The sequence below is a fragment of the Aethina tumida genome, chromosome 2 (assembly GCF_024364675.1).
Source record: "Aethina tumida isolate Nest 87 chromosome 2, icAetTumi1.1, whole genome shotgun sequence".
NCBI classification, from domain to species: domain Eukaryota; kingdom Metazoa; phylum Arthropoda; class Insecta; order Coleoptera; family Nitidulidae; genus Aethina; species Aethina tumida.
Genome location: NC_065436.1, coordinates 18,223,154 through 18,244,724, shown reverse-complemented (window position 1 = coordinate 18,244,724; position 21,571 = coordinate 18,223,154). Strand labels below are relative to the sequence as shown.

Genomic DNA, 21,571 nt, shown 5'->3' with positions numbered 1-21,571 from the left:
TTTTAATCAATATTGAAATATTTTACATACAAAGCGTATTCCATTGAAGTTAACATATATGTAGGTAAATTAATTTAATGGTAAATAAAATTAAATTTACGGAATAATATAATACACAATAAAAGTAATTTAATGTATTAAAAATATAAAAATTATGAACCTAAATTTTATTGAAAACATTTTGAAATGAATAGAATTTAAATTTTTTAAACAAAGATAATTTATTGTATACAGCATATTTCAAACAATTCAGGAGCGAAATTTAAGTTTATTTTTTGTCATAAACGTTGAAATACCCTATAATATTATCTATCATTTTTCTCTAAATATTTTAAATGAATTTTCTACTGAGATAAACCAAGAGGCATTTTCTGATGGCATATAATCTTTGTGTAATAATACTTTCCATTTGAAATAAAAAAGTTGCACATGTTAAATAGTAATCTTAAAAGGGATGCCCTTTTAAAGTATCTGGAACTACTAACATATAGAGGTTAAGGCTTTCGTGCCCATTGTTTCCATATCTATAATTGTTCGGATTTATAGTATCTTACCAGATTGTTACAAATTCATTTTGAAAACACCTTCTTCATCAAAGATTTCGCTTATTTCACATATTATTTTTTTCATTTTATATTTTGATATTTTTTATTCCGTTGCATTTTATAATAACATGAAATATAAATCAAAATTACAATTTTAATTTAAAATTTAAATTAATAAAAATGAATTATTAATAAAATATTCATTAAAAATTCTACGTAGCTAATAAAATGTTACATAATTTATAGTGTTTGCATTTTTTATATTAATTATGTATCTATTTATCCAAACGAATTGTTATGATAAAATATAAATTCAAATAAATTTTAAAGTACTTACGACAATCATTTCTGACGGTTCCAAAACGAAACATTCGTTTTGCCTTCGAGCACTGCCCCCTGTTCTTTTTCCAAAACTGAAACAAAATATTTACTTAGTTATTTACAATATAATTAAGAGCACGAAATGTACAATAAAATTATCCTGAGATTGTTTTATGTTAAGGTCACTGTAATAAAGTTGAGAACGACAATTATTATATGTTGCTGTACATATAACAATATAATATAAACAAGTTCTGAAACAAAAGTATGAAATGATAACTTGAACCACCCAGAGGGAAAAAACCCATTGTCATTCGCAACTCTTGGATTAATAGTTTATGACAGCTCCGTTTCCCCAAATTCCTCAAATCCCATTACAATTAAACCCAATTCTTCGCAAAGCAAAACGGAAATACATAATTAAACCAGCCACAATTTTAATCCGCCCATTATAAACGCGGACCCTCCATTAAAATAACTATCTGCCGGAATTGCCGCGTGCGTCTTTGCGGAAAGGGCCACAGTTTTGTGAAGATTACAATATTTCGGAGGGATTATCGTATCCGTGCGGCCGGAATGGTTTGCATTTGTCGTGATTGCGGCCCGACGGGATTACTCAGCCAGTTTGGCCCGGGACAAATGGCGACGATCCGATTCGTGGGGTAAATTAAAAGGAGGGGGATGCTGGCAAGTGATAATGCAGTTACGACATTCCGTTGCACAAGTTATTATGAAGTGAATCGAGTTAATCGGCAGAGAATTGCGGCGTCTGCCCCAAACGGTTTGTGGGAAGGTACTTAAATGCCATTTCCTCCACTAACTACATTAGAGGGCCTCCTGTTAGATTGTGTTGTTAACCGTTTACGGCACAACTGAATTTCTGAAACTAAACTGTATTTGTGAGAAAATGCAATAGCCTTCGGTCGATTGTTATATCAGAAGCCTTGACGTCAAGCCAAGTTCCGGTCGCCAAAAATCCTGATTCAGTGCAGTGTCGCGGATGGAAACATACTTTCCACCCGCGATTAGAGAACCAAAGACCACAGTAGCTATGGAATTGCTGATATGGAATTTCTGAGTACTATGTGGTCTTGTACAATATATATAATTAATTCTATTTATGGCTAATTTGTAATTTTTAAAACGTTAATTGCAATAACATTTGTCGGTTTTGCTTTGCTTAAAATATAATAAAAATAGAATTTTAGTAATACTTAATTAAGTTTCATTAAAATTATCTATAAGTAAATAATTAAACCAAATAACTTATGTATTGTCCTAAAAATACCATAAACATAACAATAACTAATGACATAACACGTACAACGTCCTGCTCTTAAAAATAACCTCTGTGCATCAAGTGAAACCGACAGTACGAAATGGAGACGAAATTCATCAATTAAAACGCCCGCTTTATGCAGCCCATTAAATAATAAAATCGCAGAGAATAATGCACCATCATAACCGTCCTTCCACTGATTTGATCGCCCATAAAAATAAACACCACTCGTTTTTATATGATTGTGAACCATTGTCGTCGGATACTATGGACGTACAATTAAGTTTTAACGAGCGTTTGTTATAGGAATCAACCCTTCGTTAAGGTTTTAATTGTGTTGAAGTTTTGTGTTTTGAGGGGTCTAATGAGGTGACACAGACATTAAACCCCTTGAGGAAATTAATAGGAGAAAACAACCAACAAACATGGGGTTAACGTCGCATTCAGAATTTACCAAAATATACTCAAGTTCCGTAATATTTCAACGTCTGACATCGTGTTGACGACGGACAGCCCGATGATCACCGATAACAGAGGAACCTTGTCACATGTTGCGGAGGGTTGCAACCCTCCGTCGAACAACTGGATTTTCCTTAACCCAGCCTAAATGGGGGGTTTGCACGGTTCATGGACAGACCTTGAAATATGTACTAAAATCGCAAGAGGTAAATATGTGGATATGTTGTAGTTGAAATGTGGAAGGCAGATGTAAAAACAGAAATGTGCAGTTGGGGTCCTAATTGGTGGGTTGGAGAATTAAATGTAAATAATTTTGTACGAGTAACTCCAATTGTACAATTTTAAATTATTATTAAAATTAAAAAAAAAAATTGTAATATTTTCCATATAGTAATAATATAAAAATATTACTTATATATATTTATTTTATAGTTAAGATTTTAAATAATTAATTATTAAATTAAATAAAATCAAGCATTTTTATGAACGCGACGCAGATAACATGATATTAGTATAACAGTATAAGAATGTATTTATTTTTATTAGTGGGGGTAAAACATATATTACGTGTAAAAAAGTGGTTATTATTAAATATTATTTCTAAATCGCTTATATATTTAATATTCACATATATTTTATGAAATTTACTCTAATATTATATTTTAAGATATTACATAATTAAATATGTATGTTATGTCATTTTTATATTAACAAATATACATTTCATTTATTTTATATTAATTTTAAAAATAAAATAAATTCCTGAAAATAAATTAATAATAAAATAGAAAAAATAAGAATTTTATATAAAAAACAATGAATTAAAATAAAACAATTTTATTAGTGAGGACAGACAATATTTTTTCATAAAATATTACTTTTAAATTACTTATATATTTAATATTCACTTATATATTATATGTGTATATTTGAAATTTATTTTAATATAATATATTAAAATAATAAATAATTACGTATATTTAGTATGTACCATGTTTATATTTAGAAATGAACATTTCATTTAATTTTATAATAATATTATAAATAAAATTAATTTCTTAAAAGAAAAAAATAATGAAACAGAAAAAATAAGAAAAGTATAAAAATTATAAATAATTAAAATTAAGTATATTCACCATGTACCATTTTTACATTGATAAATATACATTTTAGTTAATTTTATATGATTAGAAATAAAAATAGTTCTAAACAGAAAAATAATAAAATAGGAAAAAATAAATGAAGGGAACTACAAAAATTATTAATTATTAATATATAAATTATTAAAAAAGTGGGGGACAGACAGATTTATTAAGTGTAATTGTGTAAAAAATGATTTTTTTAAATATTTCTCTGATATTGTGATATTTGGGAATTCATTCCAATATATTTTCAGATATTATATATACATTTTATTTAATTTTATAATAATAAATTATTAAATAAATTAAATTAAAGAAATTTGAATAATATATTTCACTAACGATTAAAACAGACCTTTACTGTTAAACAAACTTATAAGTAATAATATTAATTTTTAAATTAATTTAAAAATAAAGAATATTAAATTATCAGGAATAAATTTTATATAAAATAATTTTAAAATATTAATTAACTGGATTTGTTAGGATATCCTTCTAGGTTGTAAAAGATGTTGAAATTACACAACATTTTAATTACATATATATTTAATAAGATATAAAATTTAAATGTATAATTTAGATATTTAATATATTCATTCACGTTCTCCGTTCTCGTAAACAGTAAACGAACTTACTGTTGGTACTTACGTGTTGATATAATCACGTAGAACGATTTATGGTATGAATTTTATACTATTTCATTTAATAATAATTTTTCATGAAGTGCAAGTACAAATTAGACTAATTTAAAACGTGATTAAATAGTGAAAGTAGAACGAAAACAAACTAATTAAACGTGATCCGTACCCAAACAAATCCATTTTACTTGGCGTCCAACAAAACACGTGTAAATGTTCCAACAAAATTAAACGTTCATCACAACCAACAAAATCACAGTACTTATTATCACAATATCCAAAAAAACAAGATCACAGCGTAAATTTCTCAAAGTCAAGAACCACCGAAAATCCACAGCACCACCAAAAACCTCCATTTTCGAACAAGCGACGCTTGTGAACGCACTTCCCGTCCATGCTTTCGTCTAGCACGGCCACGTAAAAATCCAAACTGACCCGAAAATAGAAAACTATCCGTCTACAACGCACAGACAACCCCAGACCCATACGAAAGAAACGGGTCCCCCTCGGCGTGCACGTATTCGCCCAACTGGTGCGCAGCGAACGACCCCGCACTCATGTTAATAACCGCTTACATTGTCGCATTTTTGTTATTTGTTGATCGAATGTTGCACGGGTAAATAATTATCGATTGCCTCGCACGCGATGACTCACCGACATTTGCCAATCAAATGATGATTTCGGTTGTTCGGCGAATTCGGTGCGGGTACGGTCCTGGAGTCGCAGGTAAAAAGTCGGGATTCAAGGGAGAGATGCACCCCTCGTTTACGGTACCGTTGTTGGGAATGGATGCAAATCGGTGCGGATGTACAAGATAAAAGCTTCGGCACAAGTGAAATGGGAATAAATTATTTTGTAACAGCTCATATCTCAACGCAGTGATTTACCTACAGTTTAATTTCATGTCCGATTTGATGGGACGATGTGATTACTTTGATCGATTCATTTTGTAGGATATGCATTAACTGGGGCATTATTCTCGATTTAATCTTGTTATGAATCATAATTCATTCGTAGGTATATTCACACGACTTATTATTTAAATTACCATTTATAGTTTCCATAATCTAATCATTAAAATACTTAAAAATGTTATCATTTAATTGAAAGTAATTCATTCAATAAATTAATTTGTTAAATATTTTCTGAAATCTAACGTTAAAGTTTAAAATGGAACTGAAATAATATAAATTAATAAATATTTTAAAATATAAAGTAATATGTAGTATTTTAACTAGTAATTTTCAATTTATTATTTACAACAAAAAAATAATTAAAGTCTTTTTATGAAATGAAAATTACTATACAATAAATTTTGCAGTCTTAAAAGTAATAAAATATCAAAAATACCTCTGAATATTACAGAGAATATTGAGAACACTCAAACTACACATACTAAATACATTTTAATTATTTAAAATATATTATACTCAAACATTTTTCACATTACAATCTACGATTCAATTTGTTTAGTTGAAAATATAATTTCATTAAAAAATGTTTATTCAGTTATACAGACTTATTAATATACAATATTTTTCTCATTTTTTGACTGAATAGAGTAACGTGGTAAAATTATTTTACTTTTTTTTATTTATTTAGAGAATTACTATATACAGGGTGATTTACCTAACATATTCTAAAGTATCTGGAGAATGATGATGATGATGATGTTTGAAACACTGTATATATTTGGATTTTTAAATTCTACATGTAAATGCAAATAAAATTGCTATACCATATTCTACTGACTGACGGTCAAACTAAAATGTCTATAAATTCATCAATTTTTGTGCTGGTTCATTTTTGGCATACACCTTAAGAACCATCCTGTATGGAGCCATTATTAGTACTCCCAAATTTTATACATGGTGAATGAATCTTTGTAACTTAAATTCCAGATAATTACATATGTTGCTTCATTTATTATCCCTTTTTGCCTTGTATATAGTTTTTAATATTATCCTAAAACCCAAGCTCTGAAGCTTATAAAAAATATTATTAAAATATTAATTGAATATTTGAAATTGTCTTAAATATAGTTTATTGCTTATATATCTGTATTTCTTATATAAAAGTGCTTTCGATAGCTCTCAAAATAAAATTTTGTTCAGTCAATTAAAAATATTTAGGCCTTTGTATTAAGGCACATAAAAATCTAAATTGTCGTTAATTTAGTTGAATATGCATTATGTAATGTAGACTTACATAAGCTGTAATAGAACAATTGTGTTGGGTTAAAAACATCTCTATCAGAATCTAAAAAATTAATTCAAAGGTCATTTGTAAATCTACATTATCTACTTTTACTGCGTGATCATTCATATTCATAGAATGTTAATGAAACTCCTAAAAGGCTTGGGATGATTATTTTTAACTGCCCATGACGACAACATGCGGTCCGTGGAAACAACTTGACTAGAAAACAAAAATACCACCCGACCACCTCAAAGATCGATTCTTTCAATACCTCAATAAATTAAACACTTTTACAAAGGAGTTTATTTACGAAAATAATATATGTTAATCTTATTAGGGGATACTTTCAACTTCGTCCCAACAAGGATGTGCGATTAATTCATTGCGTAACCGGAGCGTTATTGCACTTGAAAATCCAGGATATGGACTATAGACTAATCGTCGACTTCCATCACCGGGGGTCGTACACGACAAAAAACATTAATTGGCACACGTGACACATTTTATGGCAGTTAATTCAACGTGATCGTCGGCCTTGGCAAGGACAAATGAAGATTTATCATTTGCACAGGTGGAGCACATATTTACTTGCGATTAGTTAATGTCTACATTTTCTTTGTATTTATTTACATCGTTCAAACATCGATATGTTTACCTATACATATGATGAATATTTTGGATTTTCCCAGTAACAATTTTAAAGACTTGAGAAGTAGCCTCTGTCGATTTGCTTTGTTCCCCATTAGAGCCGTTTGTGCTTAACAACTCACTTTGTTCATTAAACAGGGATAAGTAACTTGTGAAGTTGAAACTTGGAATTGAAACTTTTTAATGAGCCCCAACTTAGACATTTGCATAACCTACATTTCGAATCCACCACGCAAAGAACTGCGTCGAGCTTTGCCCGGGTAAAATGTTAAAGTTCAACTCCGGCAAACAAACCGTGAAAACAGTGGAGAAATAAATTCATTTTTGTGGTCCCCGAAACGGAATTAATCGTGTGAATTTTCAGAAAAAAAATCACAACAATACTCACGATAACAATACGTGATATAAAGAATTTCGATGGTACGCGTATGATTTGTGTTCGTATTTCCGTTTACGGGCGTGCTCAGGAAATGAATCACCGCTTCATTCACAAGAACCGAAACTGTTTCTTCGCGTTACGACATAATGTCCGGTTTTCCACTGAAAATATGTATATCTATCGTAACCGATTCTCACAATTAAATATTAGTATTGTTATAATTTCAATGCGAAACCGCCAACCGCGGGTGTGGACGGTAATAATCATGTAGCAGCGTGAGAACTAGTCAATGGCCAAAAGTTCGAGGAAAAATAATTCTAAGTAGTCGACAATTCAGAGATAAAATAAAAACTTAACTTATATTTGGAACATATAACAGAAAATTTCTATAATTTTTTAAAAATTGTGTAATTTATACAAATAGAGTCTAAAATAGGTAAAGAAATTTTGGTAACTGTAGAACACTTTCTAAAATTTTCCCATTGGCTCAAATTTTTTGGCATTAATTATTCATAGCTGTAGTTCATCCTGACTATTTACAATAATAGTCTATCCAAAGGGTTTAAATCAGGCAACCTTGCAGGCTATAATACAGGTGAGTATTATCTATATACGTGGAAATGTTTCATCTAAATGCTCTACAACGACAAAGAATAAACTAAATTACCGTCATGCTGGAAACAATTGTAGTCTTTCGACAAGAGGAATATTCGTCCTAAAGGTCACCTACTGTGTTCTGCAAAATGTTTAAATAAGCTGCACCTCTTAATAGGTTTGGTAAAATAAGAAGTTCTATACATCTGTACAGTACCCATCTAAATGTTAAATGGGATGCCTGATGTTCCCATATCATTAGAACAAAAGCATTTTGGTTGGCCCAAACATATTTTAAAAATTAATAATTTCCTTTCTGCTGAACTCACCCTCATCCCTAAAGAGTTATTTCAGTAACTCTGCGAAGAAACCATCAGTACCAACCAATTGTACTGGATGATTAAATGAATTTAAGGAGAAGGTTTCTCCAAACAAGAGTAGAACTATCTAGAATATCGTCTTCTGCTTAAGAAGAGATACAAACCTTAATCTTCCGAATCTTTGGTGGATTTTTCAAAAGATACGACATACTTCAACATAAAGATGTTGATTAATTGTACATTACAATAAATATTCACTGTAAATGTGAATACTTTCAATCTTTATCACCTGACAAAGACAATTTGTACAATTTTAAAAAGATTAACACCCTGTACATCGAATTTTAGCAAGGAAAAATTTGCCATCGTTGAAGTCTCAAAATTTCCATATCTCTTGAATTATAATAAATGTGAGTTTTTGTGTCTTTTGTATTTTTTCTCCCCGATTAATTTACCCGTGTTGGTTTTTTATTTTTTCGGTCGGAAAATTCGCCTGAATAATTTTGCCATTAAAAGTTGGCTGGCTCTCGGAACAAGCACAGGTTTCATTAACTATGAAACATGAATCACAAGCCGAGTTAATTCCGACACTGGCGAAAAGTTTTCGTTGACATTTTTTACTCGAATAATTTTTCATTAAGCGAGTGATGTATGTTTTTCCTTTAAAAATAACAAAATAGTAAACAAAATATAAATAATAGTTTTTAAAACACGCCAACATAAAATAGTATCAAAACCATTTAAATTGGGATTAATGTCAAAAACAACATTAGTCTTAATGTATTTGGTCATCCACCAACTAAATTATCTGCCTTTATGTATAAGTTTGTATATTCGGGTAATTTAACATAATTTGTCAAATTAAAGTTGGCATCAATGACAAAAATAAGAACGGAAACAAAAGGAAACGTAATCTTAATTTGCTTTTTGCGAGACAATCGCTGCATGCAACCCAACAATCGGCCAATCCTTGTTAAATGCACGTTCCATCGTCCTTGATATTGACATTTTAGAAACTGACGGCATCGCACCATAAACCTTCCTCAGCACTTAAGCTCGATGTTAATTGAAACTCTGTTTAAGCCCGTGAATCAGATAACTTCCGAACAATCGAACGCAAACCGAATCACGATCGAATTGAATATTTTGCATTCCTCGATCCGAACGAGAACCGCTTCGATTACAAAATCGAAAGGAAAATAGCCAAGCGTGGAATACATTACTTATATGTCATGGTGGAAATGTTTTTAGTGCGGCGATCATGTAACTATTTATTACACTGGTTTTCAAATTTTTACTTTTGAAATATTGAAATTTTCTCTTACATATGTTTAAGACACTTTTTACGCTTATTATTTGACTTAAAACGACGTCCAGCACTAAGGGTATGTTCGTCTGAGGTAGAAATAATATTTTTTTAAAAAGATGATCAAATTACTCGTCCAACGACACATAAACCAATTCGTTTAAAGGGAAAATGGAAGAATTACAACTGATGAAATTTTAGATTTCATTCAATTTTTCTTAAAGCAAGTTGTAAATGCAAACTTTATTAACAATTATACAACAAAGTATAAAAATCTGGGCTATCTTCCATTACCGTCCATTATTCTCTTTTATACCTAAGACCGAGACGGGGGAGTCCATTTCCACAAACAAATTTAATAAAAGCCCGGCCTTCCGAAATCACATCTCGGAATTACGTAAAACCGAGAACGTAATGATCCTGTCGGAGACAGACATTGTGTTGTTCCCCGGATATTTCCCTTTTTTAATAATAATATTCCCAGACAATGGCGTCCGGTCGGGGCCATCCAAACCAGATGTGCATTCCTCGTAACTTAAACGATAATATAAAATACGGTGTTTTAGGCGATAAATTTTCCCGGAGCAAAAGTTGGGAAGTTGGGGAGTGCAGCAGTAAGTTGCCAACCTGCACCAGTGTAATTTGGTACACATCAATTTGGATTCCCCCCAGTTCGGCGTCGCCGCTGCTACTAAAAAGTCGGGTTTAATTAAAACTGAATTACATAAAATGTGAGAATTTTATATGAAACTTTACGATTTCAAAGTCTAGAATTCGTCCATTAGTATTAATTATGTTTGTTTGTAATATCACGTGAAAACGAGTTCGTTACGTAAGTTAAAAAATCACCTGCGGAACGACTTTTGCTTTTACGAATTGCAATGCCTCGAGGAATTGTACTGAAAACTGCTCCAGTTATAATAATTTATTAGCATAAAATGTGTGTTAATAAATTAATAAAATCATTGCTAATCGTGCATTCAATTTATTTATTAAAATTATAAATGTAATATAAAAAATTTGTGTACATACCATACATGTATGTGTTTGTTTTGCTATGCTCAGCTATGACAAAAATACTTTACAAAAATAAATTTTTATTTGTTTAATTTCTAACGTATTTTACCTACCCGCACATTAGTCACCAATCTAATCAAAAACACAACATTCCAAAACAATAAGTCATACAATTTTGACCTGAAATAGAAATTTTGCTGATATTGCATTTGATAATATTTTTTTTACTGTGTACCTTTAAGTAAATAACTATGAAGTGTTGATAGATGTGGAATCCCCCTCCGTGAGTCATTTATAAATACACAGTTTCAAAATAGATAGTGAATGAGGCGTGGGTATAAAAATACACTTATTTAAGTGGGTACAAGTATATGATTACACGACGACAAGATTAATTCACTTAAGAAAATAACTTACATAGTATACATTTGTTGCAATTAGATATAGTTGTTTAACAGAATCGAAGTAAGAAATTAAAGGTATCCGTATATGTTAATAAAATATATAAAATTATTTCCATTTTAACCAAATTTAGTAATACTTAATAATATTAACAAATTAAATTATTATCATTATTAATTTAATATAATAATAATTTTAAAATTTTAGTTTCATTTAGTCTATTATTTGTGAGATTAAAAGACTTTTATTTTGTTTTAAATTAATTCGTGTGGAACTCAAAGTACCTTAAAACGTTTGAAACTTTTTTATTTCGTTTTATAGTCTAATTATTTTTAATTAATTATTAACTATAATGTTCAACTCTTTTATGGAAAAGGGATGCTTTTAATAAAAATCTCTCTGAGACCCATTTTCAAAATATTTAATTTAATACAATGGATGTTTCCATTAATTAGTCTTACTAACAGTAAATCTGTTGGACAAATATTAATTCTCTGACATGCAGACTTGTCAGAGTGAAAAATAACGACTTTCTCATTGAGATTTGTCAGAAAATTAATAGTTGCCTAACAAATTATGTATAAACTATATCATTTTTCTGTTAAAAATACAGAACAAACTAAATACATCAAGGAAATAAAAACGTAAGATCTTTAAGTTAACAAAACTTCTATTCATATTTTGCTCAAAAAGATTCATTTAAATATTAGTTATTAAATAAAGCCGATATTAAAATTTTTAATTTGACCATTTGTATCTACTTATTAGTTATTAGTTATTGAAAATTATGTTTGAAATTTTTATTAAATAGGTTTCTGTAGTATTTTGAAAAATCTTTTACTAAACCATTTAAAGTGTATAAGTACCAAAATTTCCTCAAAATAAAAAAAATTATTTATTTTTACATGTACTGGAAAAATTAATATATTTTTAGAAAAACTAAAAAATCTAAACGGACCTATTATGAAAAATTATTTTTGAACCTGATTTCTTTGAATTTTTTTGATACTTTTATTAAATAGGTTTGTATTATTTAATTTTTACTAAACCAAAATTGCCCTAAAATGTAAAAAAAATTATATATATATTTTTACCTATATTGAAAAAATTAATAATATTTTTAGAAAAACTCAAAAATTTTATAAAAATAAAAAAGAGTAGGTTAAATTCCTCCAAGTATAAAAATGCTATTAAATATGACCATGAATTTGTTATTAAAAATTTTGAAAGAGATTTTTATTCAATAAATATAAAAATAATACTTAGCGATGACCCATTAGTTATAAAACAACCGTGTTTATTATTGTGCGATGCTAAATTATCCATTTAAATCCAACTTCTTTGGATTTCATTGAAAATTGTATATTTATAGTTCCTTATTAAATACGAATTTCCTGTTTTTGAAATATTTTTATTATACACCGTTAAAAAAGTATGAATTACCAAAATTACCCTGAAATGTTTAAAAGAAAATTTATATATTTTTACTGTACACTAATACTATAAAACCAAAAATAAATGAAGAAAAAATTGATAAAACATTCGTACTAATTACAAAAAATAAAATAGAAAGAAACGAAGACCTATAATAGAATTTAAACTAAACAAAAAAATTACCAATCAAACAAGTTTTATTTATAAAAAATAAAAATAAAAATGACAATACTTAAAAAATTAATAATCTTTTTCGAAGTATGATTTTATTTCATGCGTAAAATTATTTCAAAAAGAAATATATTGAAAAAAAATATTTGGCCAATTTTTGACAAAGTTAAAATATTTGAAAAAATGAGAAACATGTGTATCAAAAATAAATATTTTTTTTTACAGTTGTATGAAAGATTCAAAAATACTTAGAGAGGTAATGTTCTTCCTATACAACACAAATTTCAATAAAATACAGGAGGGGCAAGTTCCTTGGAATACTTCTGTTATAATTAATTATTAAATATAATTATTTAATTAAACCAACTGATCACAGATGACGTTAGTAATACTAATAACACTAATATTATTATTTATTTAAATGCATGTTATCAATAAACTTTTATTAGTTATACTAAAATATTTATATTCCTATTAGAATAATAGAATATAACGTTATCGGAGATTCCTCGCATTTTGAAATGAATGACCCTAATTACTACAAGCTAAGTAGCAATTATAATAACAATAAGAGAATATCCTATAATTCTATTTGCCTCCAAAATGAATAGTTCAAACATATAACCACCCGAAAAAGTCCAATTAGCACACACAATCTCTTGAGCGATTTAATTAGCCGTTCCGTGCACCCGGGCGAATTTCAAATTAAAGCAACGGCCTCTCGGGCCAGAAAGGAAACGTAAATGGAATGTCGACGGGGAACATCGAAATGGCGTGATAAACACTCCTTAATTAGCCCCCGAGTAAATTGCCGGGCGAAAAAGGAAGAGTTTTAAGTGTCGAAACGAACCCTTCAGACGCGCAGTGGCGGCAAATGGGGCACAAAAAATCCAAATAATCGAAATGCAAGCGTCTAATTGGGGTGGGGAATTTGTAATGAGGCAATTGTTACCATAAATTAATCATCTGTACTTAACTACTTTGAATTCTCTATGGGAATGTAATTTAATTCGAGAATTTAAATGAAATTGGTGTTCGTACCATTGTGCGTCAGTTAATTAATGTCTCAGTATTTAATTACTAAAAGGTTACATTTTATTAAATGATGGTGTTTGTGGAGGGGTTTGTGCTGAAATAGATTCAAGTAACTGAAAGTTAACATAGATAAAACTCGTAAAAGTTTAACGCATCCATTTTTATGGGTGAAATTAATTAATTTAAATATTTTAGCAACAACAATTACAATTCAACATTTTTTAATGGGTTTTCATCATAACTTACTGCAGGTTTCAGTCACATGGTGCTTACCTGAAACAATAAAATAAACCATTAGTAAAAAAGCATTTTGTTTTCATTGTTGAGTAAAATTCTACACTCCATTCGATTGTTCCAACAAAAACATTTCATGGAAACAAATTTTTAATTGTACACATTCGAATTGAAACTGTTCACCGTTCCGAAAAATTCCCATTTTCCAGTGAAAACACCGTACACGTTAAAAAGTAAAATTCAGCCAGCCATTGTGGCGGTCGAGTGTCAATATCTGTTAACAGTTTTTACGTGACCAGATAAATGCACCCCGCATTTCCGTATCGATCCGCAGTCACGTTTCACGGTGAAAATCAACAATTTCACGCCGCTCACGACAAAATCGGCTGACCTACTCGTCTTAGGGCCGTGTCCGTTTCCCCCATTTTTTATCCCGTCTATGTATTTTCGCCAATCACTTTCCACTCGTGCAATTATGAACGAAACTAGTTTTTTTTTTCTTTTTGATTTTGTAGCCTCGCCATTTGAGCGCGGCCTTCGCCTTCGACCATGAAACTTGATCGGGAAATTACCATCCAATTAGGAGGCAAATTTATTCCGCGGGTTCGCGCATCGAATGCGGCCGCTGGTATTAAAGAAATTTGCGTTCTAACATTTTTAAATGTGTTTTTTCGGGTAATTTTGCCGTCTTGTTATTATTAAATAGGCAATTACTTTTATGTAGTTCATTAAATGTAATTTAATTATTCATTTGGCTCCTCATTTACGGTCATTCGGCTATTTTAAATGTGATTACATATCTTACACGTTTCAAGTTAAGTTAGTTAATTTTATTCAATGCTTAACGATGTTAGGCATAAAGTTTTACTACATTCTCTATATCAATATTATTAATTTAAACAATATGCCTCGAAAATTATATAAAATCTATCATATATTTATACTTCACTCTAAAAATTGTATATAGAAAAACACAAACCAATATTTTTATTATTTTAACTGGGTTCAGAATATGTTTAAATAAATAAATGTATGATTATAATGAAATGTGTATAATAAATATGACCTGAATTTAGTTATTATCTCATATAGGTTTCCCTAAAGTTTTAATAATGATTTTGTTAACAAAATTTAAATTTTCTACTATTTTTCAAATGTTTTTTATACACCAAAATTACCCTAAAATGTGTAAAATGAAGGATATATTTTTGCTGTAAACTAATGTTTAAAACGAAAATATGTGGAAAAATTTATAAAACATATGTACTGACTACAAAAAATAAAACAGACTGGGTTCAAAATATATTTAATTAAATACATAAATGTATGGTTATAATGAAATGTTCATAATAAATTTGTCCCGCATTTATTGATTATCTCATAGATAATTATAAATAGGAGAACCTCGGTTTAACTAAATGTTTGAAGTTTTAATAATCAATTTTTTTAATAAAAAATAAATTTTTTAACAAAATTTTAAATTTTAGTACAGAATAATATTTAAAAATTTATGAAAATAAATTAAAAGCAATCAACTGGTTCGTTTGAAGAAAGTACTTGAAAAGATTTAATGAAAACGGCAATTTTCTTGTTGGTGAAAGCTCTAGAACTCTCATGCAACGTCTACTTTCCGTGAAACGCAATTTTTCTCTCGATAGGTATTAACATCATGTATTTATTGTTCTTGCAAAATGTGTTTTATTTTACTATAAGCTAGAAAGTGACCAGACACAATAAGTATAAATATTTCATTATCAAAACCTTTTAATAAGTTCAATTTTAAACCTAATTAAAGTAAGCATGTTATAATAAAACAATTGGTACCAAATTATTCTCAAAAATTTACATTTTTTGTAAAATTTATGTACAAATTCATTTCAATAAATAAGTTTTTTAATAATGAATAATTAAATTAATTTGTTCAAAATAATTTAGAGAAGTGATTCAAGTCAAGTCATACAAGTGCTATACAAAGTTCAAATCAATACTTTCCGTTCTTCTATGAATATGTTGGTGATGGTGAATCACTCTGTATACAGTTGCTAGTTCAACAGAACTCATATTTTTAATATATTTTAAGACAAACTGTAAGTTTACTTCATTTATATTATAATGTATTAAAATATATTATTTGAATTTAATTTCTGAGTAATAATTTGTCAAATAATAAATACAAATAATAATAAGTTGTTATAATTATGATGACATAATTAAAAATAAAATCCTATAGATAATAATAAAAGAGAAATGAGAATTTTTTATTAAAGCTTTATCGAGCTTCCTCAATAGCTAAGACTATAAAAAAACAAATTAACAAACAAATTATATATAAATAATATAAAGGCTTAATAAGAGTGTTTATTTCTTTGCAAAATAACTGCAAAATTGTAATTCCGGTCAAAATATGTTGAATAAATTTAATTTTAATGCAATTTAGATCTTGCGGATGTTCTGATTTTTTAACAAATGTGTTGAATTTGGAACTAAATCATATTTATTTATACCGCATCTTCACGGAAAATATATTCAGTTCGAGTTCCACGTTTTCCCCTACCCAGACGCTGTTGTGATGCAATAACTGTACACATCATGAAATATGGTAAATTTTTGAATATCAAATGTTTTTTATTTGATTTGTTTTTTTTTTATGAACAAACTATTATTTCCTAAGATTTTTTTGACAAATTTTGGAATAACAATTACATTGATTTTGATACAATTTATAAAATAATGATTATATCCAAAGAGAGTTATAACGAATGTCATGTTGAAATTATAATTCAGGTATAAAATACTGATGAATAAATTCTGTTTTCCATAAAACAAAAATTTGATTTCGACATACATAATGTGTATGAACGCAAATTCCAAAAATAAGTTATCGATCGCGGCTCCGGTTAATTAGAGTCCATTAAACAAAGGGGGCGGGAGGGTGTGTATCGGAGAGTTGCGTCGACACTTGATGGACGTGTCTGTGTGGGGTGTTCGACAACCTTGAACCCCCGCAACAACGCAGTTTCGCCTGCCCCGACCTCCGCAAAACCGGGTGGTTTCGCTGGAGGGACGCTCCATCAATTTCCACTAGATTTAACCGTCACTGAACGCCGACGTTTTTTTTATCAGTTTCCCTTTTGTCCATCGTGAGATTTGCGTGATACTGGGGTCCGAATTCAATATGTTATTTATTTGTTTCGGTCAAATTCACGTTAGGAACGGAGAAATATTTTAAATTCGCCGACACACGAACATCTCCGTCTCCCGTGCCGTTGACAATTAAGTACTCGAGCCAATTTCGCCGTTCCGTCTCGCATTCAGGAGTCGCGAAAATAAAACTGAAGTGACGTACACAAACGAAACACAAAAGGCTCATTAGTCGCGTAGAATGAGGGAAAATCTCGGTGCATTGTTCCGACGGCTCCTTTTTCTAATCGCGGAGCCGTTGGGAGTACACAAAAGGCGAACCGTGGGATTTTCGCGTGCGTGCGCCCCTACCGCTTCTGGGTCGCGTTTTTCAGGTTGACTCTGATGATAACGGTTGGCTAGGCGACGGCTAATCAGTTTTCGCACCCGTATGTGCCCTATTTAGTTATAAGAAACAAACAAGGGGAGAAGACTGAGAGGATGCGAAAAAGGCGTCTGAGATGTCAAAATCTTTACTTAAGGGTATACAAACACTCAAGCAGTTTACATAATCAAATGTTTTTCTTAATTCCTAAATTTAGATTAAATAAAATATTTCCCTAGTAAAAAACAATCTGCAAAATAAACAATTACGTTTTTAATTAGAAAGTGTGCTAAGATAAATAATTTTCTAATATTAATATTAGATATATTAGATCAAAATGTTAAATATTCCCATAGTAAAAAACAACTAGCAAAATAAAAAATTAAGTTTTTAATTAGAAACTGTGCTAAGATAATACATAATTATCCAATATTAATTAAAGAGTCTCATACGTTCAAAAATCCACTTAAAATATAAATACCTTTTTTTACTCATGACTCAATTTTAAAGAAGAATTTCTCAAGAAATAAACAAAAATTAGATCAAATTGTTATATATTCCTATTGTGAAAAACAAATTGGAAAATAAAAAATTAGATTTTTAATTATAAACTCTTATAAGATAATATATAATTTAAATTTTTCTAATAATAAAAATAGTCTAAAATATTCAACAAAATAGAAAAACCTTCTTTTTTACTCATGTCTCAATTTTAAGGAAGGATTTCCCAAGAGATGGACGAAAAGTCTATGGTAAAAAAATGTATTGGTGTATTTTTTATAAATAAGAATAACAGAATTAATAGCATCACATTCTTTTAATGAATTTAAGCCTCCTCATCAAATAATCAATGATATAAGATCAAAAATATATGAGAATATCATATAGGCATTAACATAGTTCTTAGAATTCATTAAACTATGTTTAAAAATGTATAAATTCAGTGTCGTAAATACTGAACATTGTTCACTGAACAACTAAGCGTAACAAACAAAATTGAACATGTGCATCTTGTTGGCACTAACAAGGGTACAAAAAATTAAACTAATTGTGAAAACTGTCTAGTAATCCATGGGTTACTTGACCATATAATAATAATATGTCACATTCGAATGTCGAATTCATACATTATTTTCATAGAAAATACAAGAATAAATTTTTCATTATTTATTATAAAAAATGTGCACCTCTGTAAAGAGGAACATTTTTACCGAATTAAAATAATATTTTTACTAGCATTCTTAAAATAAAGACACATAAATTTGAGGAATGTTTCAACACTAGTGGATTTAGTAATTTAACTCACTGAAATAATAGTTCTAACAATATTGTGATTTAATTTATAAATAATTTTCCTTTTCATTTTTATATAAAAAAAATGGAAAAATATTTACCTAATCACTAAATTATTACTACACATCTCTTTTGTGTCTGATGTCTTCAAGAAATTTACTCTCTTTTTTAGTCATTTATTTTAGAAATATTAAATTTACAAATTTTGATGGATGAATAAAAACTTTTCAACATTTTCAGGACTTTACCTACATCTATTGTAAGTAATAATTTTGCAAAAATAATCTTCTAAGTTACAAAGTGACTATCAACAACAAGTAACAGAAGTAATCTCTTATACAAACTCTTTTCGGGTTTTAAAATTGAATATTAAGTATAAAAAATAGTAAAATAAGACAAATTATAATAAATCATTCTCAAATAATCATTATTTCATATTTAAATCAGGGCTCTAATTAAGTAAATTTTGAACTTTAGATTTTCAAAACTTTTCCCACATCTATTGATAATAACGAATTTCCAAACATAGTCTTCAACTGTGTCATAGTTTTATTTAGAATCATTTAGAGAGGATTCTAAGATTTTCCTCATGAGTTTATTTTTAAATCTTGAACATCACTTGAAAAAAATATTTTTATATGCGGTATCTAATATGATCAATATACCATACCATACCAATAAGCTCTTTTTAAACTCCATTTTGTAAACATTTTATTATTTTTACAATGAGATTTTCTTTCATACTTTTAACACTATATTTATAGTAGTTTTATTTAATAGGTTAAAAGATGGTACTTTCGATACATATTACAATTAATTTTATATATAAAACACAGATTTTGTAAAATATTATTATTAGGAATTCTGTTAACCATAATGTTCTGCATATTAAAATTTAATTAGAAATATGCACATTCAAATTTTTATGTTTTATTTTTATATTTATTTTTACTGTTTTTTTTAAGTAATTTTTATTATAATTTAAATTATATGTACTCCACCAATTTGGCACCAATTTATTTTCATACACGACTGCATAACAGTTAAGAAATGTTGTCATTTAATCAACGCCACAAAGACAGTCGTCGTTTTCCTAAGATCAATACAAACGAGAGTAACTTATAACTTAACGAATGCGAACCGAATAGAAAAGTCCGAAGTGAAATTATCCGTCGTGACCATAAATTACCGATTGTTTCTGGGTCAATAGGTTGCCTGCAAATTGGGTTAATGCACGGTGTTCGATTGAGCCGTTCGAAAGAAAACACTCAAATTAATCGCAGACCCGGACTGACATCGAAATTCCAACGTTTTACACATTATTAAAGCAAATAAGTCGCCACGCCACGACGTTACATAAACAATCGGTCTTGGACATTAAACTCAATTTAGATACTTTTTGTGTGCGTGTTTTGGAACGGCTTCCGCGACACATGACACGGGCACGATATCCTCATCTGAGGTCGTGCGACAAAAACCTTTTTTCATGCCTTAATTAAGTCTGACTGGTGAGAAATGATGGCGCAACAATGGCGCAGGAAACACATATAATGATTTAATAACGCTGGAACCGTACCACTTCCACAACGTTACGGCAAAAAAGAAACTACCGGTCGACACCCCATTAAGCCCGTTCAATTTCGTAGGAAAATGAAAAAACGGGAAAAGATTCCGCTACGGACCTGACGTCGCGTTTAATCAGTACAAAAGGAAAATCTACGTCAATTACTACGGATTTATGGCCGATCATTTATCCCTGACACATGAACCGCGCGCCCTGACAGAGTGAAAATTGCATTTACATATTAAAGGGATCCGGAAGACAGAAGGAAAGCTCGAACGGCAGGAACACACGTAATATTGTAATATTCAATTCACTTCCATGTGTGACTGAAAAAATATTTTTTTCACAATATTGACATATCCAATCTCATAAATATTTAAGCTAAGAATAATACAATAACTTTATTGAGAATAAGCGATTGTCCCATCCGTCCCAATAGTTTTTATTAACACAAGCCTATGATGTAACTCATCAATTCACACGATGACAAATAGAACTGTAAATTCCGTACAGACAGATACAAAACAAAATTGAGATTGTGGGAGATAATTTACACGCATGTTGCGAAATATATGCAATGGCAAATCTCGGTGCGAGTGAAAGGTGCGTGGGAAACGGCGACGAAAATATTTATTGCCCGTATCCATTGAACGTTCTCAAGGAACGAATGTCGATACGGGGGAGTTGCGGTGTTTTGATGGGGGATCGCCCACCAGTCACGTTATAATTTAATCTGGATTAGATGGAGGATTGTAAATCGATGTTCGAGAAACGAAGAGGATTTATGAAGTTGATGAGGGCTGTAATAAAATAAACATGAAGGTTCATTTATATTTATACCCATTTACCAACCAGCTATAACTTAAGAGTATTATATTTATCTAGTTTAACTTTTCAGCATAATATAATACCCTTATGAACTCCTTCTTTTTTAAAAATCACAATTATTATTGCAGTTGAAGATTGAAAATAAATTTGATTATGATTCTAGAACGTAGAAACCTTTCTAGTTCAACAAATCACGGTTAGTTTAACGCCTCAGTAAATCATTATAGGCTTATTAAATTCTTTTTCAGTTAATTGTTC

The 21,571-nt window shown here is 29.4% G+C and overlaps 1 protein-coding gene across 9 annotated transcripts in view; it reads right to left on the bottom strand.

Annotated features, from left to right (window-relative positions):
• The window catches only part of LOC109600059 (rap guanine nucleotide exchange factor 6), a 76,182-nt gene that overhangs the window by 13,144 nt on the left and 41,467 nt on the right, over window positions 1-21,571 (bottom strand). For 8 of the 9 annotated variants that reach the window (XM_020016131.2, XM_020016130.2, XM_049962779.1 and 5 more), the window contains one exon: window positions 883-958. In XM_020016131.2, the coding sequence (XP_019871690.2) occupies window positions 883-958 (76 nt within the window). Of the gene's footprint in view, window positions 1-882; window positions 959-4,553; window positions 4,731-21,571 lie in introns of those variants that run through there. The other variant, XM_049962783.1, reaches the window with a different exon arrangement.